Genomic DNA, 25,715 nt, shown 5'->3' with positions numbered 1-25,715 from the left:
TGAATTTTGAGACTGGTGTGTGAAACCACAATAACCTCCATCACCTATTTCTTCTCCTATTGGGAAATTAAATTTCCACTGTCGTCAGTGTGAGCCTCAAATTCAGCACTTAGCTATCCTGATGTGTTTAAAGAGTTTCTGGAAAGTTAGTTCTATTTTACTTAAATAATGGACTTGCCCTGGAACATTAATCAAAGCCAGCCTAACAAATAGAATTTGAAAGTGAAAAAAACACTTAGCATGACTGTGATAAAGTAATAATCACCTGGAAAAAGATGGACTGCCTTTTGAATATCCTTCAGTGCATTGTTTTTCTTGTCTTCAGCTGAATGACATCCCACCGCCAACTGATTTACTGCAGTATGTAGCAGGGCTTTCTATACATGAAGACCAGAAAACATTAGAATGCTTCAATATTATTTTATAAAAAACCAAAATATGATCACTTTAGGTTTATTTACTTAAGAATTCTGATATGAAAAACAAACCTCTCCGTGGTTTAAATCAAGTATATGAGCAACATTTCCTGCCACAGCTCCACCCTACAAGGTAAATATTGAACAGATTACATCACTATTGTTCAATGCAGAGGTTAGCAAGAAATGTTGAAATAATAGGATCATATTTCTGATCTTGAACTTAATCAGAAATACACTAATTTTACACACACAGGTATTTTTTTTTCCAAGCTGATGAATAGTGCTGTTAATTATTTTGTTGAAGCACTCACCGAAGAAAGATAGCTGTGCCTTCAACTTCTCAGAGATGCAATTGGGAATGCAATAATAATAGTTCTTGTATATCATTATACAATAGCATATTAAAATCAGGTTTTTAATTATTGAACTCTACTCAAATATAAATATGTGTTTTTTAGCAATACATGATCAGTGCAACAGACTTACTTTTGCATTTTGGGGTGTATACACAGGAACGAGTCGAGACAGAAGAGACCAAAGGGCGTGATCATCTGGGTTACTACAGAATAGAGTAAAGGTATTCAGATTTGCATTTCCTATAAAGATGTACTTATGTGAATCTTGCTTGTCATAACTTGGTAGGCATCTATTTTCACACCTGCTATTGTAAAGCAACCCTCACATCTGCAGTCTTCTTAAAAGAATTTATGCAGAGCGTCTATAGACAGTGACTTAAAGTGAACAGTCAAACAATTATAGCTTACAAACAGAATAAAGGATACATTAGGGAGAACGCAAACAGGGACATGTTATTAAAGATCAGAAACCTCCTTATGGGATCTGGGATAAGTGAACTTAAGAATCTGGAAAGAGAATAATAGTATAGCTGTCTGAAACATTTGAGAAATGATAATACAAGTTAGTGGTTATTAGTGTACTAGTCAAGAGCAACAGCTTGAAACTTAACCCAGACTCCATTTAAGTTAATCAAAAAATACATTTAGCTAACAGAATGAACTACCTAAGAAACCATTTAAGATTACACTAGATTAAGCCTGAGGGATCTATGAATCTACTGTAGTGCAGACTACTTACCTATGGATTGCTTTGGAAGCTTGCCTCTGCACTCCCACATTTCTACCTTGCAGTGCATACACAGCAGCTGTAATAAGGCATCTCTCATAAACATTATCCTTCCTTTCTGTGTGCTTCAGTAATTCTTTAAGTGCTGCTGTTGCAAGTGTAACATCCTGTTTTATCAGACCTAGAGTGCACAGAGCCTGCAGACTTTCTGTAATAGGTTCCTTTAATAGAGAGCTGTAAATTCAATGGAAAACAGAATATTATGTAATATAATACTGACCTCAAGTATAGTTTGCAGGATTGTCTACTTCTACACGTTATAGAATTAAAGAAACAGCAATTTACTTACAAGATTCACTCCAAGTTCTAAGTAGTGTACCTTTTCTTCAGAGCAACAAAAAAAATTCTCTTTGGCTCACAGGATGGTTCAATTCCTAATCCAGCAATAATAATGTGGTGCACTGAATTAACAGCCTGTCATCAAGGGACTCTCAAACTCAATCCTACATCAATATTCTCAAATACTTCCGATGGGTTAAGTACAATGATTTATGTTGGTTTCAGCTTTTAAAGCTCATAACTATTGGTTGGCAAGAATCAGGCACGTTTAGTTATCTTTGTTTAAAAAGAGTAGCCATAAAAAATGGAGACCTATTTCCTCAACCCTAGGCATCTACTTTCTCAGTAATTACTTACAATAAGCAATCTGATTGAGAAAAGGTTTGCTCCCCTCCCACTTTTTTGAGGGTATGGCAAGATGACATCTGATGTAAATAACTATTATGAAAACTTTGATTTTGGTTCCCTAGAATACAAAGGATCAGATTTCAGCCAGGCAAATAATTCCTCCTTATATCAGATTTTGTTTCAGGTTGCTGTAGAATCCCTATATAATTTTCCAAGGTAATCTAAGTAAAATTAGATATGTTGAGTAATACAATCAGCACAGAACCAGCATTCAACATGCAGGATATGTGCATTTCCCCGTTAAAAAAAGTAAAGAGGGAAGGGAATATTTACATGTCTGTCATTTTTAGTAGTCTGCCCTATAGCATAAATACCAATATGACTATTGCAACTCCATGCTATGGCAACAGGAATCAAGAGGGTAGAGAATTTGCAGTCCAGTCAGTAGATTATTTCTGTTGTTGCGCATACATAACTGTATGCACTACACTTTCCATTAAGATGTTCAAGAAGACTAGAAAATTACAATTAAATTATGCACATTAGCCACTGTTGGTTGAAACTTTAGTACCAATTCAGAGGAAAAATTGGAATACAGAATCAGAGCCCAATGGAGTAATGGCTTTTACTTAAAATATTTTTCACCTCTATAAAAAGAATATTTTGAAAACATTTAATTATTGCTATTTAAATAAGTACAAAAATAGTTATCTAGTAATTTTATAGAAAGCTCCAAGTAGTAGTAATGCAGAAGCAGAACTGCTTTCCATGAAGATGTGAGAGAGCTAAAGGGGGGGAAATGATGCAAAAAACCCTAAAACATAACAAGAAATTGCAAAAATTCAAGATGTTCTGATATAAAAGAAAATTACTGATGTAGTATCATCTGATCAAATGAAAAGAAAACAAATAACTGTCAGAATGAGATGAAAATTCATCTATTTGGTGATCACATCCTAAATTGGAAATAAATATGAATATAAAGGAGATGCTGCTTGGTGTAATTTAGCAATGGAATATGAATAGGTTCCTAAACATATTGGTTCTATTGTCTTGTTTTAGTACTGTTTATTTCAGTGGTGGCCAAAAATTAAATATTCTATTTCTATGTTGTGTTGTTGGTCAATGGAAGAAAAACAATCCTCCACCATCTTAACAAAATGTTGTGAAATGAAGATGAAAAAAATCACTTATTAAAAAAAGAAAGCACAAAAGAATAGGTAAAACTTTAGACCTTTTCTTTCTTCTGACAAACACAAGATTAGCCTATAGATACCAAATGTGTTTAATTATGTCAAATTTTGTAGGCTTTTTATGTTGCCATCAGTCCACTGTATGGGTATAAAACCCAACAAAAAAATGTAGTCTTGACAGATTTTTACTTTGTAATTTTACATACTTTCAGCTAAAAATGATGCGTTTTCAAGAGCATTTACTAGTTTTCTTTAATGGTAGTGACTAATGTTATGTAGGAAGCACTCACTGTTGAGCTGTACGTTAAAAATAGAAAGAACAATACCATGACTAACTAGAAATAACATTTCCCTACATCATGTTGATCATCAATTACTCAGGATTTAAAGCACCAGGTCGAAGACCTCAATCTTTTCAGTAATTTGAGAATTTGCTGGGAAGATAGAGATGGTCAATATGGCCATGTTTTTGACACAGTACTCTTTGGTAAATAGGGAAAGTAATGTCAGCCTGTCTACTCAACACCTGCCATTAGGGTTTGCAATGATAGAGGCTAATTTCTGTCTGCCAATTGCCCAGTCACAGGCAGGCAATTTAATCAGAGTACTTAAAGACTTTAAAAAAAAACAACCAAACAAAAAAACCCCACACTTATAAAATGCAGAAGGTACACAGGAATGGTGATCTTTAAGTGAAATCTATAAATTAATGCCATGGCACTGAGTAGTGCTTAGAACAGTATACTCAGGAGGATTTAATTAAATTAAACGTTGATTAAGAAAAGTTAATTTTTTTTGTAGCTGAACACCACACAAACATGCTTTTTCAAGAATGGAAGTCTTTTATACTCTCCAAAGAAAATTAAAATCTGAACCTGGAACTTATTTGCAAGCAATGTAACTGAAATAGGAAATTAAGTTTTGAACAATATCTTAGTTTAAATTTAAAAAACCTCACATTTTAGACATACACAACAATCTTTACATTTGTTGAGTAGCTAAGTATTATTGGTAGACACATTACCACCTCTTAGATAAACTTAAAAGCTGCCTTCAGTGTCTGTTCCTTATTACTCTGGGGCTAAAATAAGCAAGTCCAATACAAATTTCCAAGGTAAAGCACCTAACAATACTTCAACTTCTGACAATTTCTCTGTCACGTATACATAACCATCAACATACCATTTAAACAGCAATGTCTTTGCCGGATCCACTTTATTCTGTTTGTATTCAATTATTGCAAGGGCTGTCAAGATATGGGCTTTGTCTTGCTCAGATTCAGCAAGAGACAGGGCTCTCTCATACGCTGTGGATATTAAATTAAGACAGGAATGTTTAAAAAGCAACCAAGAGATTTAAAAGCATTCTAGAATGGTAAGAGAAAGATATGTATATGCACTTTTAGAGTTTTTAGCTACAAGGTTACACACATTTTTCCCCATAGGCTCCTTACACATTCAGTTTACAGGTTGGACACAAAGGAACAGAATTAAGATTGTACAATGACATGCAACTAAATCTGGCATTTCCTGACTTCTGAGTGTTTGACTTGGAAACCTAAATTTTCATATGTAATGAACGATAAAAATTATTGAAAACAGATAAAGGAACAAGAGAACACATTCCTTTTCTACATAACGCTTCAAAATTTCCTCACCCCAAACAGCAAAAACCCACCTTTGAAAGTTTAAGATATTCAGCATCAATGTGAAAGCTAAAATTTTCCTAGCCTCTCATACTGTACAGAGAGACAGTAAGCAAATATTGCTATTTCCACAGTGCCCTGCCTTGAAGATGTCAATTGATATGTAAAAGATATTTTTCTAGTACAACTGCAATAGCTCATGGCACCTCAGCAACAGTCTGATAATTATGATGCATTTTATATAAAAATGAAAATTCTCTGCCTTTTTTACACCCCATACTGTCCCAACGTGTGCATAAGCTGAGACAGAATTTGGTTGATGAGATGTACCAAATCAAAAGGGCTAAGTGTTCATCTAGAAAATGCCATATTCCTTAAGTATCAGGCCATGTACTCTACCTTTGTTTAAACTAGATATGGAAAAGGTTGACTGTGTAACTGGTTACATGTTGAGTGTTCAGCTTATCAGACTGCTTATGGGCAACCAGTTGGATGGCCAATCACACCAGGCTGGAGCAACCCTGGCTGAATCCAGCCGGACATGTGGGGCAAGCAGGCAGCACAGCACCTGTGATGGCTCCCATGGCTTGGTCATGCTGGGGCAGTCTGGGCAGCGAGGCCAGCTCCCAACTGTATTGGTTCACACAGTGCTAGGCCCCTGACGTCAGATGCACCATGCTGGGCCAGCCTGGCAAGACCCTAGCCCATCTGACATGGCTCGGAAGACTGGGCAGGAACCCAGCCCCAGCTGCGGTCCACCTGCTTGCCAAAGGATAACTGGTTAACTGGTATAATTTTACCCATTTAACTATTTTCATGGTTATTTACATCTTTAGTTTACACCAACACTTACCTTTAATGCTGTCTTGTAAAAGCCCTTTCCTGAAATAAGCTAGTGCAACTCCTATGATGCCATCTAACTCTGTGAGAGGAGTGGACATATAAGCGTGGATGGCCTTGTCATACTGACCTATAGCACTTAAAAAAAAAAGAGAGAGAAAAATATGTCCTGACCATGCCAGAGCAGAGAGGTCCAACCTGTTCCTGCAAAAGCTGTATTCTACGTGAATATGGACTAATTGTTAATGCTGATATTTGCAATCCCATTTCACTTACATTAAAGTTTCAAGTCCATGTTACAAGCTCAGAAATACATTCACAAAATAAATACAGCTCTAACAAGCTAACTATCTGACATTTGTATCAACATGAACACGATAATATTAAAATCAATTAAACACATACAATCTAGGGAATTATATAATAGTGTGGTACAAAGATATTGCCTAGTGATCATTATGGGGGAAGAGGAAGAATGAATCCGGCAATCTTGCTATGAATAGGACTATCACAGCAGAAATGCAACAGGACTATTTAATAAAATGAATTAATAATCATGGGAACTTTGTATACTTACAAAAAGATTGCAATATTTTGAATTCTTTCTGGAAATGACCAAACTCACATACAACTCGGAATGAGGCTAATAAAAGTATTGTGATGCTCAAAGTGAATCTCTTTAGTCTATCAAGATCCTCTTAGAAATTAAGTATCATAGGAAGACATGACTTCTAGAATGGGGGCACTGGTTCTATCACTCATGTTGAGGTCAGAGATAGTTATTTCCTGCATCAGAAACATTTACTTCAAAAACACGCTCACCAGGACTTAAGCCACAACAAAAGAAGCAGTGTGAAACTGTCCTCCATTGCCAAGATTCTCTCCACACTATACCTCTGAGATGGAATCAAAGGACTAGAAAGTATGCATGCTTCTGACTGAGGCAGACACCATAAAATGTAGAATAATCTGTGCAATAGTGCTGTTCAGGAGAACTAGTTCTAGTCAATCAGCATGACCCCAAAGGTCAAAACGATAGCACAGCGCTGTTACAGAGCACCGTTATCCCAGGAATACTAGCAACAAGATGCCAGTCTATCAGGATTTCTCACTTAACTTCAGACTCCAAAATGGGCAACCTCCTGGAACTGTTACTAATCTCAACACAACAAATTTTTGCCTTAAGAAGTAGAGACAACATACAAACACACTACAAACTGGATTACCTGCCACAAGAAAGGGAATAAACTCCAAATCAGATGGCAGACAAAAAACCTAAGAAGAGAGTTTGAATCGCCTCCTGCAAACTACATAAATAGAGACAAACAATGCTAAATTAAACCTAACTGTGGCATGATTATGGGTGCAGCTCAGAGATGTATACATTTTGCACCGTGTATGATAAAATGAAAGTTAAATATGAGTATTTTACTATCTGACAAAGTATCCACTAAATGAAAGATATGGCTTTCGTTTATCTGTGGTGGAATTACTCAAAGTAGTACTGCGATATTGCAAGAGGTAACAAAAAAACCCCAAACACTGCTTACCAGAGTGATCTACCATAATTTTGCATTGCTATGTTATACTTCTCTTTATCTTCAGAGTTCTTCAGCAATGAGACCGCCCTTGAAAGTGAACATAAAGAACAAGTAATTCACTAATATGCCCACAGGAACACCCAAATGATTGTTATACTGTAAATGTGTATCAATAAAAAGTCTGGAAGTTTATGCCTTTATTTCTCTGAACACGAAAGATTATTCAAGATTCAGTAAGATGAGAGAGACTAGTCAGAGTACATTGTGAAGTGTTGTTCTGTCTTTTAATAATAAAATATTATAATAATCATATATATAGGAGCCCAATGTCTGTGACTCTGTAACGCTGAAATGCTGGCTGTTCCCTCTGAGCGGCGCTGTTGCCTAAGTCACGTCCTTCGCCTCCCACTGTGGCACTCGGCTGACTTCTGCACTGCTCAGCCAGGCTGCCGCGGGAGAGCAAGCAGCGCAAGCGGCTGTTTGGGCGCTGTGGGGCATGGGGACCTCCATGCTGCGTGGGGACCACGGCGCCCAAACTGCCGCTTGCGCTGCTTGCTCCCCCGCGGCGGACTGGCTGAGCGGCACAGAAGTCAGCCGAGCGCCACAGCGGGAGGCGAAGCGGGGAGCGGTGGTGATGTACATGTCCGAGGGGAAAAGGGGGGCCTGGACGAGCGTGCATCCCCGACAGAGACAGAGGAGAGCTGAGAGAGAGTAAGAGGCAGGAGGGGGAGAAGAGAAAGAGAGAGACGGGGAGAGAGGCAGAAGGCGGAGGAGAGCTGAGAGAGAGGGGGAGGCAGTAGGAGGAGGAGAGAAAGAGAAAGAGACACGGAGCGAGAGACCGGAGGCTCAGGAGAGAAGACCGACATGGAGGAGACACCTGAAAATCCCGTCTCATGACGGGCTAATTGGCTAGAATAATAATACAATTACAGAACAATTGATGAAGTTCATGGATAACTGCATCCATGTTATCCATCTTTTTGTGAAGAACTGTTTTTTCATGTTGTTCTAACAGTTTTCCTGCCACAGCGATAATTCAATGACATTTAGTTTCCAAAGTCATACTAAAAGATTCAATATACTGCCAGATTCTGTGGTAATTTCCACTTTTCTGAAGAATGAGTAAACTGCATGCTGAAGTCTAATGAATGAACTCTCAGAAAGATAGTCTACCTTAGTTTTCCAATTAGACAGGGTCTAGGAACAGATCAGACATCCAATGTCTCCCTTTTAAATGGGATTAGTTAAAATACACTGAGGAAACTGACCAAACAGTGCTTATAGAAGGAACATGTGTCATCCTAAGCGCACATTTCATTTTTTAAATCTAGTCAGTGTATAGTTTACCTTTGATAAGCATCTGTTGCCTGCTTTTTCAGTTGCAGATATTCATTCAAATAACCCAGCATCATGAAAGCAGATGCATCATTTTGAATTCTTTCTGGAAGACCGGAAATGACCACACACACACACACACAACGAAAGAGCAGTGAAAAAGCATCAGAGACATGTGATGAAATATATTACAGCAGGGCATATTTTTCAAAGCTATCAGATGCTCATTGAGGTCCTTGGAGAGTCACTTTAACAACCTTCACACAACAGATGAAAAAATATATCCATCCAAATCCACCCCATCTTCAAATTAGTTCAAGAAAAAAATGTAATTCATATGGCATTAGTCTTATTGCCCACAAAAAACAAGTTCCATTTTACACAATAGTATGTATTTTAAATTTTTCAAACTGACTGCAGAGAATATATATTTTTGGAAAATGACATCTGAAGATTTTCAATTTTTTGTAGACTTGAATATAAATTGAATACCACTGTTTTAGCATCAGTTGTATTGCTCTGAAGTCCTTTCTTTTAACATGAAATACTGACAAGTATCAACTTAAAACTTCAAGTGGGATGCTAGTACTGTAATTCTCCTTAGAACAGAATATCAGCTTTTTCCAATACAGTATCTTCTATAAATGAACCACACTAAAAAATATTAGGATTCTATAGTTCAAGTCTCAAATGTCTATACTGTATGTAAATTTCACCTCAATATTAGACAGACACTCTTGTCAACAGCACAAGTTCAGTAGTCAAAATGAGTCAGTGGCATAATTAAAGGACAAATCAGACAAGGCCTTCACCCTACATTCCTTACCCATCTCTTCAGGAATATTCTCTCTTTAGTAAGGAGAGTCAGAAAGAACTTAATCTTACTGGAATAATTTCATTAAGCATACATTTAACAAAAATAAAGATATACAAATACAATACATTTTGGTTGTCTGCTTCATGACTCAGAAGAGCCTCCCCAACCACAATATTTCATAACCAGCTCAATTTTGGCAAAAGTGATTAAGAACTAGCTAAGTCACACTCATGCTGAATATGCATTTTAGTCGAACTTTTGACATATCAAATGAAGTCTTCTGACTTTTAAAAGTATTACCTACCTGTGTATTTGCTCAAAACCACATGCGCTGCTGGAATAGCATTCATCTGAACAATGTTGTACCGATACAGCTCCGTTTCCCTGTTGGTTTTATCTTGCAGCGTTGAGCATACCCAATAAGCATAGCCTTTTGCTCCCTCAGTCTCAAAAACAAAACAAAACCACCAACACACAAGCAGGTATCATTAACTGCTCAACCAACAAACAATACACAAAAAAATATCTTTCGGTTCTATAGTACACTAATCTTCAATGCAGGGTTATTTAGATGCAACATCAGGTCAGCAATTTCTTTTACTACTTGACTGTGTTTTAAGTTATTGCAACTCCAGTTATAATTCATCTTTTTAATATAAATGTAAAAATAAGTTTTATCCAGTCATAGCAGATTGTGAAAGGGACAAAAGTCATCACTTGTGTCTATTCTCTACTCTGGAAGCAAAAGAGAATTTTCTACCCCTGGGTAAAGGTTGTCGAGAGGTCATTGAGTCCAGTCCCCTGCCCTCATGGCAGGACCAAGTACTGACTAGACCATGCCTGGTAGACATTTATCTAACCTACTCTTAAATATCTCCAGAGATGGAAATTCCACAACCTCCCTGGGCAATTTATTCCAATGTTTGACCACTCTGACAGTTAGGAACTTTTTCCTAATGTCCAACCTAAACCTCCCTTGCTGCAGTTTACGCCCATTGCTTCTTGTTCTATCTTCAGAGGACACGATCAACACGTTTTCTGAACACATTAGTCCAATTCCTTAATGTGCTACAGGAAGGTTCTCAAATACTACAGTGATGAGTGGTATAAAAAGCTACATCAAGTAAAATACAAAACATAAGAGGTAAAGAGATTCTGATATAGGTCTCTAATCTTTTGACTTATTAAATATAAACTTTTATTACATGCATTTGCTTCGTATGAAAAAGGCTAGTCGTTGGAAATCTTCAATGAGAGGTCTGTTCAAATACTTACATGCATACTGAGTTCAGTGGTGTGCCTAAAGAGATCCATAGTTTCATAGCTTCCTACAGTCTCTGCAATAAGAGCCTACAAATAAGTTTTAAAATGCTGCTTAATTTGTTTTATAAGCAGATAACAGTTTCCTAATTATTCCTACTTAAAGCTCTGCTTGAGAGCCAAGAACATTACAAATTACCACAATAATCTCACAATATAGGATTTTTTAAAAATAAAAACCTTAATATACAAGCACACAATAGCTACTGCTACAACAATAAAAAATTGCTACTGAAGAGTGTGTAAACTTAGATGAAAGAATGGAACAGATTGCTCCACTTGAAATAGCTATAAAATGAGACAAAGAACTTTACCATTGCAAGTCCTTCATAGCAAGTATTTTCTTTAGAGAGCACCTTTCACAATGGGGGCCCGCAATAATGACCTAGATTTTAGGTGCACAGCAATAATATAAATCTTTACCACTTCTCCCAACAGTTCAGTTTCCATTATGCATGGTTAGAAGGGCAGTAAGGAAAGATTACAAAGGCCACCTCCATGGCACCCATACTCCTCCTTTCCTTTTCCCTTGTGGGATCTCAAGTGGCAACCATGATAGTGAAGGTTGCTCTAAAAGCCAATTTTTCTCCCAAAGAATTTATTTAAGGGCCCCAAAATGCAATAGCTCATCCTCTTAGTGTCTGTCCACCAAATAGGTCTAATATCGAAATACCAATTGTGGTTTAATAATATCCACTTTTACAATTTTTTGAAATCAGGAAGGATCCCAACACAGTCCTATCTGCAGGCCTTCTGATTTGTACTAATTCACTAATTTTGCCTTTGTACCTTCCCCTGCCCTTTCTCCCCCACCCCCATCAATATTTATTATGACATCTTCTGACCTTCCCCTCGTTTTTATAGCTGAGCTCACAATTTGGATACATTTGTACATCCAAATATTACAATCACAACCACCTCCATGACTATAACATACATATGGCTATAGAGGCCTCTGCCATCTTTGCTCCTGCAAGATGGAAAATGAAGACTTAAATTTGTCTCTTAATACACAATACAGTGGTGGACAATTAATGTTCAATGTAGGAGAGCTACCACTAGTACAAGAACTATGTTTTCTGACTAAATTACTGAATACTATACAAGCAAGTTTTTTTTCTCTCCTGCTGTTCTTAGGAGCAGTACCATTGACATTATTGAGGGTATTTGTATGACCAAGGGGTGCATGATTTGGTCCATAGCACTACTGTACTTCTATTTTAGCAGCATTATGGACTGACTTTTCCCAATTCAGACGGAAACTGAGAGATACCAGTGATACCAGCACTAAAAACAGGAGTTTATCATTAACCATGAAAATAATCTATCAGTCAATTTCACTCTTCAAGAAGCAGCATAGTAATATGTTATAAAAATTAGTTATGAAAAAAAACCCGTGAAAACAGATAATAAACTGAGGTTGATTCATGGACAAGAACACTTTGTGGAAACTTCAGAGAAAGCCAAAGGGAATAATAGGAAGATCTAAGAGGCCTTTTTCTGTTTCAAGGGAAAAAAAAAAAAACCACACACACACACACACACACACACACACACACACACACACACACACACTTTTAAATCCTCATGAAGTGGTTTTCTGGGTCAGAGCCTAAATTCTATATATCTTATTAAAACCTACTGAAGCCCATGCTATGAAAGATATTAACATCTTACCTGTCCAATCCAGCACATTAAGTAAGATGGCTCAAGAGACTGAGCTACTTTGAAGGCCTCATGAGCTTGCTGAAAAAGCACATAAGAGATCAGTTATGTTAAACTGAGTCATTGGGCACCATAAGCCAAAAATCTCCTGTTCTAGTTAATGAAATACAGAAACAATGGTGTAACTCTTTACATGGGAAAAATAACCAAGTTACCACTAAAAATATCCAATGTGGCATATAGAACAGCAGTGCAATACTCATAGACCATTTCAGTACCACCTCACGCTTTAATAACAGGAACACACCACCTTCCACCACAAATTCCCTCCTACTCCTGTGTAATTAAAAGCTATATTTACTATGGGGGAGGGGCGGAAATATATGCAATCTTTTAGTTGCTGCCACTGCTAGAAATACAAGTTTCTCCCTTCAAGAAAAAATGTAGCAGTCTTAGTCCTGAAGTACTCATTTTCCATATCTGCATCTTACATTAAACAATGTGTAATCTCAGCATTCCTGTATCTTAAAAAAAATCAGATGCTGCTGGCTTTGCAACAAATTTTGAAAGCTTCTGAAACTACTAATTCATTTAAGAAATCACAATTTCTCAGTTTCTCTTTTTTTTTTTAAAGCAGTGGTCTGTTTCAGTTGTGCAAGTAGGATTTTGACTGCTTCTTTCTATGCTCTCCTCCAGACAAATTTTCTCATACATGTCTCAATAAATTTTAATTTAATTTAAAAGCACTCTTGTTATTCGGGCTTTCTCTGAGCAGAAACTACAACTGAATTTTTGGTAAGAAGAATCTATATATGTTGGATTGGTTTGCTGAAGTTTTTGTCCCTTATAACTTTGATTTCATTCAACTGTCTGAAAAACCAAACACGTGCTATTTAACAGGAATTCTCCTAAATGAAATCACTTGCTTCAAAACAGTATTTAATAAACCTCAATTCAAGTATGTAATTTTGCTTGTAACTGCATAATGGTTATAGTACACAAGAGACTGAATTTTATAAATTGGCAATACTTCTACTTTTAAAAGGAAGGTGTACTTTGCTGTTAACAAGCATTCTAGAATTGCATTAAAGCAACACATATTCAAGAAGCCACCATTTGAGGAGAAAGAATAATTTACCTGAATGTTTTCAGTTGCTAAGTACAAAACACCCAAGTTGGTCCACGCAACAACATTCTACAGAAAATATTTAAATACAAAAATTAAAGCTAGTTAATTACTGTGTTCAAAAACAGCTCAATAAAAGAGAATCTTGAGTGCCTATCTGAAACAGACAGTAGTTCCTTGCAGCACTTACTATTTGTTCAGCTTGCACAGATTTGATGAATGAATGTTGAGCAAGAGCATAATTCCCAACACCTAAAAGACATAAGATTAATTTTGTAACAAAAGTAGCCAAGATGCTCTCTGATTTGGCTGCACAGAATTTTAGAGATTTCACTTGAGACTTACCACTGCAACAGGCAACCACACCAAGCGCATTCCAATAGAGATGATTTTTATTATCAAGCCTCACGGCTTTTTTGAGACACTGGAATGAAGAGAATTAACTGGGAGTTGTTATAGCACAAGGAATGTCATATTAGATTTTAACCATTTTTGTTTTGTTGCAGTTTTAGGTTACACAGAGGACAAAGTGATCCTGAAAATGATAGTCTATCAAAAAGTACCATTGAAGATGGCATAAATATAAGCAATACCTGTAAAGATTTCTCTAACAGTTCGCTGATCTCATTCATGTCACTACCAGCTGCTGTTAGGTGCTGAGCTTGACGATAGTAGTTTATTCCAAGATCACACCATGTGTTAGGTAAGGACATCAGTTTTAATGCTCTGCCATAACACCTACAGAAGCATGAATCATATAACTGTTTTATCTCCATTCATACTATTTAAAAGTAAATCACTGAACAGCAGCCTACCTTCAGAGGTGCTTTGAAGTAGAGGCAAATAAAAAGGGTCACTAACAAGTTACAGGTGTAGAAAACAGTGTCAGAGCCTTTATGCTAAGTTCAGGCTAGTACTCCTTGGCAACCATTTTTAAGTTAGATTGCTCTTTGAAACTGTTCTGAGGTTATGAATTCCGGGGGGGGGGGGGGGGGGACCGTAAGAATCATAGAATAATAGGACTGGAAGGGACCTCGAGAGGTCATCGAGACCAGCCCCCCGCCCTCAAGGCAGGATCAAGCTCCATCTACACCATCCCTGACAGATGTCTATCTAACCTGTTCTTAAATATCTCCAGAGAAGGAGATTCCACCACCTCCCTTGGCAATTTATTCCAATATTTGACCACCCTGACAGTTAGGAATTTTTTCCTAATGTCCAATCTAAACCTCCCCTGCTGCACTTTAAGCCCAAAGAAAAATTGACAGGAGGCAAAGGGAAGGATGTGATGGTCAAAGGGGGCATAATGCCTTTTTCACAAAGTTCTGCAATTTATTCCATGCATATCACTTCCAAATATATATTCTGAATATATTTAGATTTAGTATTTGAAGTTTGTGTCTTGAATATTTGAGATTTTAGTGATACAGAAAATAATCTTATGATTGTTACCTTCCTCCCAAACTGAGGAGCTCGCTTTTCTTCAGCATTTGTTTGCTTACATTCTGACCGATAAGGGATCCCAGAACTTTAACATTCACTTTGGATGATGAAATAACATGCACAAGAGTACATGCATCTCCAAGTAGTTTCCAAAGGCAAGATACATCAGGACGATGCTTTGTTGCGCTGCAAAATAATGTATTAAATTATTTAAGGTATCAGCCCCTGCCCTTCTTCATAAAATAAATTTATTCTGAAACTGAGCTAAAGTTTAAATGAACACACATTGTTGAGTGACTAAGTTTGATACTGGTCTTTCTGTTCGTCCCCTACAAATAATATGTAAAAAAATAAAATGACATATAATACACTTAGAACAAAATCAAGTTAAAACCTGTCACTTTCATTTCTTCTCTAATCCATCATCTGAAGAAGTGGGTTGTGCTCACAAAAGATCATGGTGTCTTTAAGGTGCTACAGAACCACTCGTCATTTTTTAGCTTACCTAAAATTGAACATGTCTAGTCTTCTGTAGCAAATGACAAGGAAACACTAGGGAGGACCTAAACTTAGAGCTTACCCAGAACAGCTGGATTTCAATGTATATTTGGGTTGGTTTTAACCATTCAAGAGCATGGACTAAACCTCCAAAGGTCAGCCCAACTCTAGGCCAGAGAAACACTGAGACGATCTGGTGAAAAGGGTGCTTTGTGAACCTCAATCAAGCTGTCAAAACCATTCAGAGGAAAACTGACAGGTTAGTACAGAAGAGGCTCCCTTCTTCAGAGATCTGGATCTTTTTCTAGAAGGCTCCACAGGACTTGAATAAGCCTGGTAATGTTTAGAACTGAAAGGATTAAAAATGTTAAGCTGATTTTCAGGAATGTTTTTGTGCCAAGTACATGAATCCCAAGCAAGAGGAGCAACATCCTGGGACTGAGGGAATGGAGCAAGACATCAGTGTCACCTGCTGAAGAGCTTAAGTTTGTCAAAAGATCTTCAAAACAGTATTTTGAACTTTCCTGTGGAGGCGAGAACACTGCAGCAAGCCTCCTAGCTACTAAGTTATTATCATGAGAACATGCCCCACTATCAAGAGAGGCCTGCAGGGAAGTTTTAGTTATAAAATGACACACTGAAATGAGGACTTGAAATTGCTCCCTTTATTCTCGCAGCAGATGTTCAATAAGATGATTGAACTTGGCAAAATATGATTTCATCAGTTATTATATCAAGACCCAAATATCTGAAAAAACAGCAGATGAATAGCTCTTCCAACTGGGAAGTTCTAAACTCTTAAGACTCCTTGTCTGAATTGGGGGGGGGGTGTCTAGAATGAGCATGCAAATGCCTGTTAACCATATCTACCATCAAGGATTTGGAGGTGGTGTTAATGTGGGCTTTTTTTTTTTTTAATTAATGTTAGACCTTTTTAGTACTCGGTTCAGCTAAAATGGTTTACACTGTTTATTTGTGGGTTCGCCATTTTGTTTTGTTCAAAACAGGTGAGCCTCCATTTTGATTAGTCTTCTTTCTCCTTGCTCAAGGAAAAGGCAGAAAAACAGGGAAAGAGCAGGAAAAGAACAGTTACTTACCTCGTAACTGAGATTCTTCAAGATGTGTTGCTCATGTCCATTCCAATATAGGTGCACGCGCCATCGGAGACTTTTCCCTCAGCAGTATCCTTAGGGACAGCACGGAGTCCCCTGGAGTGACACTAGTATATCAGCCCATAAATACCTCTGCTGGCCCCCTCACTCACTCTGTTCCTTCTTTCCAGCATATTCCAGATAAAGGGCAGTGGGCGGGGATTTAGAATGGACATGAGCAACACATCTCGAAGAATCACAGTTACGAGGTAAATAACCATTCTTTCTTCTTCGAGTGATTGCTCATGTGCATTCCAATATAGGTGACTCCAAAGCAGAACCTAACTAGGTGGAGAGCCAGATGTTGAAACCAAAGAGGAGTTAAGGACCGCCCTACCTAGGCCAGCATCCTCTCTGGCCTGATGGGACAGCGCATAATGGTTGGCAAACATGTGAACCGAGGACCACGTGGCAGCCCTACAGATGTCCAGGATGGAAACCTACGCTTTGAAAGCAGTGGAAGCTGCCACAGCTCTCGTGGAGTGTGCTCTAAGGGTCGGGGCTGAAATGCCCGCTGTGGAGTAGCACTCCCTGATACAGGCGGTTGGGTATCCATGAGGCGATCCACTCAGTGGATACAGGTTGGCCTCTCATGCGTTCCACGATGGCTACAAAAAGTTGTGGTGATTTTCGGAATGGTTTGATCCTGTCTAAATAAAAGGCTAGCACCCTATGGACATCTAACGTGTGTAAAGCTTGCTCTTTCCCGATACATACGGTTTCGGGTAAAAAAAACTGGTAGAAAAATATCCTGGGAAGTGTGGAATGACCTTCGGCAGAAAGGCTGGGTGAGGGCGGAGCCAAACCTTGTCCTTAAAAAATACTGTGTAGGGGGGATCTGACGTCAGCGCTCTAAGCTCAGATACCCACCTCGCGTATGTGACTGCCACTAGGAGGGATACCTTATATGATAGGTGGAAGAGGGAGCATGTGGCTAGCGGTTCAAACAGGGGCCCCATAAGTTCGGATAGTACCAGGTTTTGGTCCCACTGAGGAACGGGTTGCTGGATATGTGGATAGAGTCTGTCCATTCCTTTGAGAAACCTGTTGACCACAGGGATGGCAAATAACATTTTCCCCCCTTCCCCTAGGTGGAAGGCTGAAATGGCTGCTAGGTGGACCTTAATAGAAGAGGAAGAGAGATGCTGGAGCCTATGGTCCAACAGGTAATCCAGGATCAAGGGGACTGGCGCCCACCTCGGGTGTACTCCCTTCTGAGAAGCCCAACAGCAAAATCGCTTCCACTTAGTGAGGTACGTAGTTCTAGTGGAAGATTTTCTGCTACCCAGAAGGACTTCTTGGACTCGTTAAGAGCACTGGAGCTCCTCTGCCGTTAACCATGGAGCTTCCATGCTGTCAAGTAGAGGGACCGGAGGTCTGGGTAGTGAAGTCTGCCTGAGTCCTGGGATATCAGGCCCGGGACTAGTGGGAGGGTTACAGGCCTCTCGCATGAGAGGTCGAGGAGGGTCGAAAATCAATGCTGTTTGGGCCATGCTGGGGCAATTAGAATTCATGATGCCCTGAACTCCCATACTTTCAATAGGACCCTGTGAACTAGCGGGAAGGGCAGGAAGGCGTACAGCAGGCCTTGTGGCCAGCGGAGGAGGAGAGCATCCCCTAAGGACCCCATCCCTGTCCCATGAGGGAGCAGTAGTGGTGGCACTTCATGTTCTGCCCTGTGGTGAACAGATCCAGATGGGGAAACCCCCACACGCGAAAGATGGATCGGGCAACGTCCCAACACAGGGACCATTCATGGCTCGCAAATGATCTGCTCAATCAGCCCACTAGGATGTTCTGTGAGTCCGGGAGATAAGAGGCCATCAGGTGGATATCCGCCCCGATGCAGAGTTCCCATAGGCTGATCGCCTCTGAGCACAGGCAAGATGAACGAGCCCCGCGCTGCTTGTTTATATAGGCCACCGCTGTCATGTTGTCTGACAGGATGAGGACCGTCTTGCCCCTCAGGTGAGGAAGGAAAACCACACAAGCCAGTTGGACCGCCCTGAGTTCTCTGACATTGATATGCAGGGAGGTTTTGCAGGGGGACCACGTCCCTTGAGTGTGCAGCTCTCCCAGGTGGGCTCCTCAACCCATGTCCGACACGCCTGTGACCAGTCAGATGGATGGGACTGGCCTGACAAGAATGGGACCCCTGCACAGACTTCCGCTTGATGGGTCCAGCACTCCAGTGCAAGGAGGACAGGGGTGGGGATGGTTAACACTCTGTCCCAGCAGTGGACAGCCAGGTTGTGGACTCGCGATAGCCTCATCTGAAGCAGGCGCATGCGCAGTCTGGCATGTTGCACTACATAAGTTCAGGAGGCCATGAGGCCCAATAGATGCATGCAAGCCCGGGTGGTGGTCACTGGAAACTTCTGGAGCGACCTGACCGCCGACTGTAGCATGAGAAAGTGGAGGCTGGGTAAAGAGGCTCTCTGAGACCGGGAATCCAGGGTCGCAACCACAAATTCTATTGTCTGGGTAGGAGTTAAGTTGGATTTGTCCAGGTTTAAAAGAAGACCCAGTTCTTAAAAAAGTTCGTGGACTATGGCGATGTGGTCTCTCACCTGAGTTTCCAACTGCCCTGGGAGGAGCCAATCATCCAAGTAAGGGAACACTTGGACTCCCCTTTTTCTGACCTCAGCAACCACCACCGCCATACATTTTGTGAAGACCTGGGAGGGCCATAGAAATATCAAAGGGAAGGGCCGTGAATTGGTAGTGGTCCTGGACCACAGTGAATCACAGAAATCTTCAGTGGAAAGGGGCGATTGAAACAGGAAAATAAGTCGAGGGCAGCATGCCAGTCTCTGGGGGCTAGGGAAGGAATGATGGACGCCAGAGTCACCATTTTGAATTTTGTCTTGACAATGAAGAGGTTTAGAGCTCTGAGGTCCAGGATTGGGCGAAGGCCTCCTTTTGCTTTTGGGACCAGAAAGTAGTGAGAATAAAAACCCTTTTTGAAATTCAAGGGGAACTCGTTCTACCGCCCCAAGTTGAGAAGGTGGTGAGCCTCCTCCTGTAACAGAGGCTCATGAGAGGGGTCCCTGAAAAGGGATGGGACATGGGGTTGGAAAGGAGGGGGCGAGTGGAAAGGGATTACATAACCCATTTCCACTATCTCCAGAACCCATTGGTCCAATGTAACAGCACCAGGCCTGGAGGAAATGGGATAAACGGTCCCGAAAGAGTAATGGGGAGACTGGTAAGGAGCCCTCAGGGGGCCCGGGGAGCTTATTGGGGGACCCCTGGTTAGAATCCGGGCTTAGGCGAGAGCAATGCCTGTTGTTCCTGCCATTATTACCCCTGCCCCTACGTCAGATAGTGGGCCCTGTAGAGGTAGTCCAGGAACATTCCTGTTGGTATATGACCATCTCTGGGTGGCAGGTGTGTGTAAATCCAAGGACTTTAATGTGGCTCTCGTGTCCTTCAGGCCATGCAGCCGCTGGTCAGTTTACTCAGAGAAGACCGACGTGCCTTCGAAAAGGAGGTCCTGTAAGGTGTTTTGGACTTCCGGAGGCACTCCGGAGCCATGGACTGCAACGCAGGACCACTCCAGTGGCCATGACTCATGAAGCCACATCAGCCACATTGAGTGCTGCTTGTAACGCCGTTCGGGAAATTACTTTCCTCTTTTTTTGAAGGGCCTTATACGCCGCACAGGAGTCTCTGGGGAGCAGGTCCGTAAACTTGTCCATTGACAGCCAGGTGTTGTAGGCGTATCTGGACAGAAGAACTTGTTGGTTAGCAATTTGGTATTGGATGCCCCCGGATGCGTAGACCTTTCTGCCCAGTAAGTCTGTCTTTTTAGCCTCCCTGTTCTTAGGGGTGGCTGCGGGCTGTCCCTGCCTCTCCCTCTGGTTGACCACCTGAACTACTAAAGAACCCGGGGGAAGGTGGGAGAAGAGGTGTTCGTTACCAGCCCAAGGGACAAAATACCTCCGTTCTGCACGTTTATCAGTCGGCGGAATGGACACCGGGGTTTGCCACAAGGCTGCCGAAATCTTGGCTACCATCTTGTTGATCGGCAACGCCACTCTGGAGGGAGTGTCTACGTGCAAGATGTTAATGGTTGGGTCAGAGTCCTCAGAGACCTTGTCTGCCTGGACTCCCAGACTTTGGGCTAGGTGGTGGAGGAGGTCTCAGTGGGCTCTTGCATCCACGGAGGGTGCAGAGTTGGCCAGAGCCTCATCCGGGGAAGAGGACGATGACCCCTTTGCCATAAAGCCCACAGGGGCGTCTGTACGGCCTGGATCGTCTGAAGTGGCCACGGAGGGAGGGAGGAGAGGTTTGCTCACCGGAGCCATGCTCTCCCCTGGGCCTGGCGACAACTGGGGGGAACCAGCCCAAAGGAGTCGCCGATGGAGGGATTTGTGGACATGACGTGACAGAAACCTAGGTCTAGGAAAGTTCACACCCTGGCCCAGATGGTAGGCCCAGAGGGTCCATAAAGGCCACTGCCCAAGTGGCTGGGGAGGCCACGTTTGCTAGACCATCAGTACGGGGACCAGCTGAGCCCACTGTTATTGGTACCGAAGTGGGGAAGTACGGTGCCGGGACTGGTGCCAGGAGTGGGAGCAGTGCTGTGAACGGGATCGAGAGCCCTGTGAAGACCATGCAGACTCTGCGTTGGAATAGGAGGAGTACTCCAAGGTGAACCAGGGCGGTGCCAATGCCGATGCTTATTGTCCTGCGGCATCCCAAGATATGGTTTCCAGCTTGCCGCAGTGCTGGGGCGGAGGAGGAGGCATGGCCGAGACAGGGTCCCTGATGGTAGGTGTGGCGGTGCCGGGGGTCGGAAGCGGTGCGGGGTAAGTAACCTGCGTCGTGTCTGGTGCCATGTTTGTTGCCGGGGGCCAACGGCACCTGCATGATGGTAGCCAGTGCCGGGGGAGGTGCCACATGTGCCACAAGGGTCTGCTGCACCTCGTGCACCGTTTTGCCGGGCACCCTAGAAGGGAAGCAGTACTGGGCATCCCCGTGCCGTCATGAGGGTGCTGGAGTTGGCGGAGGGGAGAGAGAGGAGTCTATAAAGATCCTTGCTGCCTCCAAGGCCTCCGGGTGGATGGGTCTGAGAGATCCTCTGAAGGACTCACATCCCTCCGGTGGGAAGAGTAATCACCCAAACTAGGAGGCCTGGACTCTGGACTGGCTGGCACCATGTGTCCCACTGTAGAGCACACGGAGGGTGCATGCCTAGGCAGGGACCAACCCCTATTAGGCCTCCTCTTCTGTATCAATACCGGCAACTGGGAGCAACATCTGGCCTTGTGCGGTACCGAGGAGGCACGGTGTGCAGAGCTGTCACACACCGAAGCCGGTGCGCTGCTGGAGCTCGGTGCCAAGTCCTGTGCCAGTGCCAGCCAGAATGCCACCTCCATCAGGAGCGCCTTGAGTCACGACTCACGCTCTCGTTTGGTTACAAATCTTGAACGCGTCTGTAATGTGCAATTCTCTCAGGCACTTCAAACACGATGAGTGTGGGTCACCACACGGCATAGACTTGTTGCACTTCTTGTAGGGCTTAAAGCCTTGCAGGCCGGGCATGCGTTGCCGTGGGTGCACAGCGTGCCACAGCGGGGTAAAAAGAAAACTACAAATGAAAGACTTTAACTAAATTAACAGGTACTTAACAGATGATTGCTAATGAAAGAGAAGAACACTGAAGAGAACGACTTGAAGACGAGCTGAGGGTTGTTCCAATGACCATCACGGCAGTAAGAAGGAACTGAGTCGGTGAGGGGGCCAGCAGGGACATATATGGGCCGATATACTGGCGCCACTCCACGGGGCTCCCTGCTGGCCCTAAGGACACTGCTGACAGCGCGTGCATGCTGCTCGCACACACCTATACTGGAATGCACATGAGCAATCACGCGAAGAAGAAGTGTTGCTAGGCAACAGGAGTACATAACTAGAATGCGTTCAGAGTGCTCAGGGCTCTCTTCCTCCAGCCTGCATGCTGCCCAGGTGCAATGAGTGCTGCTTAGACAACTGATCACTGGCTTGGAGTGTCAGTTGTTAGTAAGGTGGGATAACATCTTATTTACTAATTGTTAGTCAAAGATTAAGCTTGGTTGAATCAGACAAAAGTCTTCAATCATAATGTAGGATTTAAAATCAAAGACAATTTTAAGTCATAAATTTGAGAAATGAGAGCATGTTTCACAAACTAACACAAGGTAAATCACCCTCAAGTCTAGTCTGGAGTACTGGAGCAGTGAAGACTGAAAGGACCATAGAAAAAGACTGGGAGAAAACACACACAAAGGGGAAAAAAACCCACTTCCTGCTCCCAATTTTAGTAGTGATTATGTTTCCACATAGTTCTCTCCAGCCTCCCTCTGCATGTATGTCATTGGTGCTCTTTAAATCAGTCTCTTCACACTACAACAAAAATAGATTTAAAACACAACCCTATCAATCGTTAAAATATTATATTCTCTCTTTGTGATGTGAAAACAAAATGAATTGTTCTTGCTATTTTATAAAAATATAAAATTAAATTTAATGCTAGATTAGTTTACTATGCATTTATCCCAAATTTAATTAAGAAAACACAGAATCTTAATTAAAACTACCATACTTGAAAATAAAGTACTAACCGTGTAAAATATTCAAGTGCTTGTTCTATGTAATCTAGAACTTTCCCATCAAGGTAGTCTGCAAGTGTAGCCCGTGCCATCATGAGATAGCACTCACCCAGGCCTGAAAAAAAAAATAGAACAGTTACTTTATCTTTGAGCAGCAGAGTGACTTACCGTTTCCTGTTAAGACTCAAAAATATCTACCATTTTGTCTGCTAGTGCCCAGTGAGTTCTGCTTGTTGGTCAAAGTTATTTCTCCTCTCTATACAGTGCAAGCATTTCCTGATTTATAACTTGGTATTTCAATCTTATACAAAGTTTACAATCCATCATTATTACCTTTGAGTGCAGGTACATATTCTTTTGACTTCTTTAAGATTTGTTGGTATTCTGCTATAGCGTCTTTATATTTTCCTAGAATCTGCTCAATTGATGCAGCCTTGTAAATACTGTACAGAGATTCGGGATTCAGCTCACTGGCCTTTGTGAAGGATTTCAGTGCTGTGGTATAGCCACCTCTGCTCAGGTATGCCTCACCTAGAGACTCCCAACAGTTGGAGTCCTTTGGATCTGCCCTTAGAGCTGCCTGCAAGCTGAACATATCAAAAAACATCATAAAGCAGACCGTTAGTCAATTTAAAATACAAAATCTCTGCCTTGCAGAAAATGTATCCATTTTGACTAGAGACACAGATTAAAACAAAACATAAAAGTGATATAACTTTTAAGTTTTTCTTATGTAAAATTTCATCCTCCTATATAGCACATTATACAAAATATTAAGCTTCAAATTGTGGCTCAAAATCCTGTGGAGACGAAGTTTTATAAATTATCTCAATTAAATTTGATTTCTGACTACAGCTCTCAAGCATAAGTTTTTCTGCGAAAGAAGGGCAATAATAAAAAAGTAAGCCAATTCCGTTAATAGGGAGATTGCTTTTTTGTTATTTTACACTCTGACCAAAGTAGATTTTAGAGCTGGGGTGGGCAATAAGCAGCATGAAGGCCAGATGTGGTTCACCAGGGTTAGTACTCAGAAGATGCTTTATTTATCTGAACATCCACATGTATGGCCATTCATAGCTGTCATTGATCAAGAACAGTAAACTAGGGCCAATGGGAATGAAGAGCAGCCATACCTGTGGATGCTAAGGAAAATAAACATCTGGTGACCCTCCAGGAGCTAACCTGGAGAACCACATATGGCTCACAGACCTCTTATTACCCGCTATTTTAGAGAATAAACTATTTAACTTGCACTGGGTGGCTAATGGTTAAACTCAAGTACTAGTTCACTTACTCAGCTACTGCTTGAGAGTGCTGACCGGCTCTCAGGTAGTAAAGTCCACGACGAAGCCAGGCCCACTTTGCTGTACCAGCACTTGCTCTTTCAGTTACTGCAGACAAGATTGCCAGAGCAGTCTCCTAACAAAATCCAAAAATATCAGATTGGATACATTATGTTACATTTATATGTACACACAATATAAACAGAACAAATCTTTGGGATTCCATGCATTTGACTAACGAAGTTAGTTACTACTAAAGTATTGGAAACCTGGGTCAGTTACTTTAACAGGATGACAACAACAAAACCCTATATATGCATCTAGGATCATTCTAATACCAGACAGTAGTTCTGGACTATTGTTTAGGAACGGGCCATGTTTTAGCTGTGTTATTTCTTTCACAAAGGGAATAAGGAGACTGGCTTACATAAATTGATCTTAAATATTTGTATACCCCTCTTTAATCAGATCCCTTAAAGTAAGGCAAACAGAAGATGGAGGACAGGGGAAAGAGATAGGAGTAGACCATTATAAAACATCCTATCAACTGACCATACCACAACACAGAAGTTACTACAGAGGAAAGGAAGAACAATTTATCTCTTTCCTCCATGGACTCTGCTAACCATCACTGCTTTTGATGTCTGTTGGAGATGTACATCAACTAAAACGTGGGTTCACTTCAAAAGTTCCACTGAAAATTCTAGCTGCTATAATATTAACTCAACAGTCTAAATTCAATTTGTTTGAATCTCAGATGAGTCTTGTCTGACCAGAAGTATTTAGAGCTGAAAATTGACCCATAATTGTTTGAGGGATGGGAAAAGAGGGGGAGACCCATTAAAGATCTAGAAGTCCAGATTAAACTTAAGCACAGGTTCAGAGTGAGTGTTTATTTTCTGACAGAAAAGATGGTGATGCTTTTGTACATTAGAAAACTGAACATTTAATAAGAACATTAGACTCAAATAACTCATGCCTTTTAAAGAAAGGCATTGCAGTTCACTGAAGTACAATACAAATTTCTAATATTTGAAAGAGTTTATTTTTCAAACTTCCCCCTGTTAATTGTT

The 25,715-nt window shown here is 41.1% G+C and overlaps 1 protein-coding gene across 3 annotated transcripts in view; it reads right to left on the bottom strand.

Annotated features, from left to right (window-relative positions):
- Positions 1 to 25,715, bottom strand: part of SKIC3 (SKI3 subunit of superkiller complex) — an 83,794-nt gene that overhangs the window by 25,086 nt on the left and 32,993 nt on the right. For all 3 annotated transcript variants that reach the window (XM_075932110.1, XM_075932108.1, XM_075932111.1), the window contains exons 16-34: positions 24,654 to 24,778; positions 23,693 to 23,946; positions 23,372 to 23,474; positions 15,124 to 15,300; positions 14,265 to 14,409; positions 14,017 to 14,095; positions 13,862 to 13,923; positions 13,684 to 13,740; positions 12,558 to 12,626; positions 10,836 to 10,910; positions 9,865 to 10,006; positions 8,756 to 8,849; positions 7,418 to 7,495; positions 5,881 to 6,005; positions 4,565 to 4,688; positions 1,515 to 1,736; positions 906 to 978; positions 489 to 542; positions 266 to 377 (exon numbers count right to left, since the gene is read on the bottom strand). In XM_075932110.1, coding sequence (XP_075788225.1) covers positions 266 to 377; positions 489 to 542; positions 906 to 978; positions 1,515 to 1,736; positions 4,565 to 4,688; positions 5,881 to 6,005; positions 7,418 to 7,495; positions 8,756 to 8,849; positions 9,865 to 10,006; positions 10,836 to 10,910; positions 12,558 to 12,626; positions 13,684 to 13,740; positions 13,862 to 13,923; positions 14,017 to 14,095; positions 14,265 to 14,409; positions 15,124 to 15,300; positions 23,372 to 23,474; positions 23,693 to 23,946; positions 24,654 to 24,778 — 2,170 coding nt within the window. The remainder of the gene's footprint in view (positions 1 to 265; positions 378 to 488; positions 543 to 905; positions 979 to 1,514; positions 1,737 to 4,564; positions 4,689 to 5,880; positions 6,006 to 7,417; positions 7,496 to 8,755; positions 8,850 to 9,864; positions 10,007 to 10,835; positions 10,911 to 12,557; positions 12,627 to 13,683; positions 13,741 to 13,861; positions 13,924 to 14,016; positions 14,096 to 14,264; positions 14,410 to 15,123; positions 15,301 to 23,371; positions 23,475 to 23,692; positions 23,947 to 24,653; positions 24,779 to 25,715) is intronic.

Source organism: Pelodiscus sinensis, chromosome 6 (assembly GCF_049634645.1).
Source record: "Pelodiscus sinensis isolate JC-2024 chromosome 6, ASM4963464v1, whole genome shotgun sequence".
NCBI lineage: Eukaryota > Metazoa > Chordata > Testudines > Trionychidae > Pelodiscus > Pelodiscus sinensis.
Note: the sequence above shows the minus strand (reverse complement) of the source record. Positions and strands in the feature narration are given on the sequence as shown.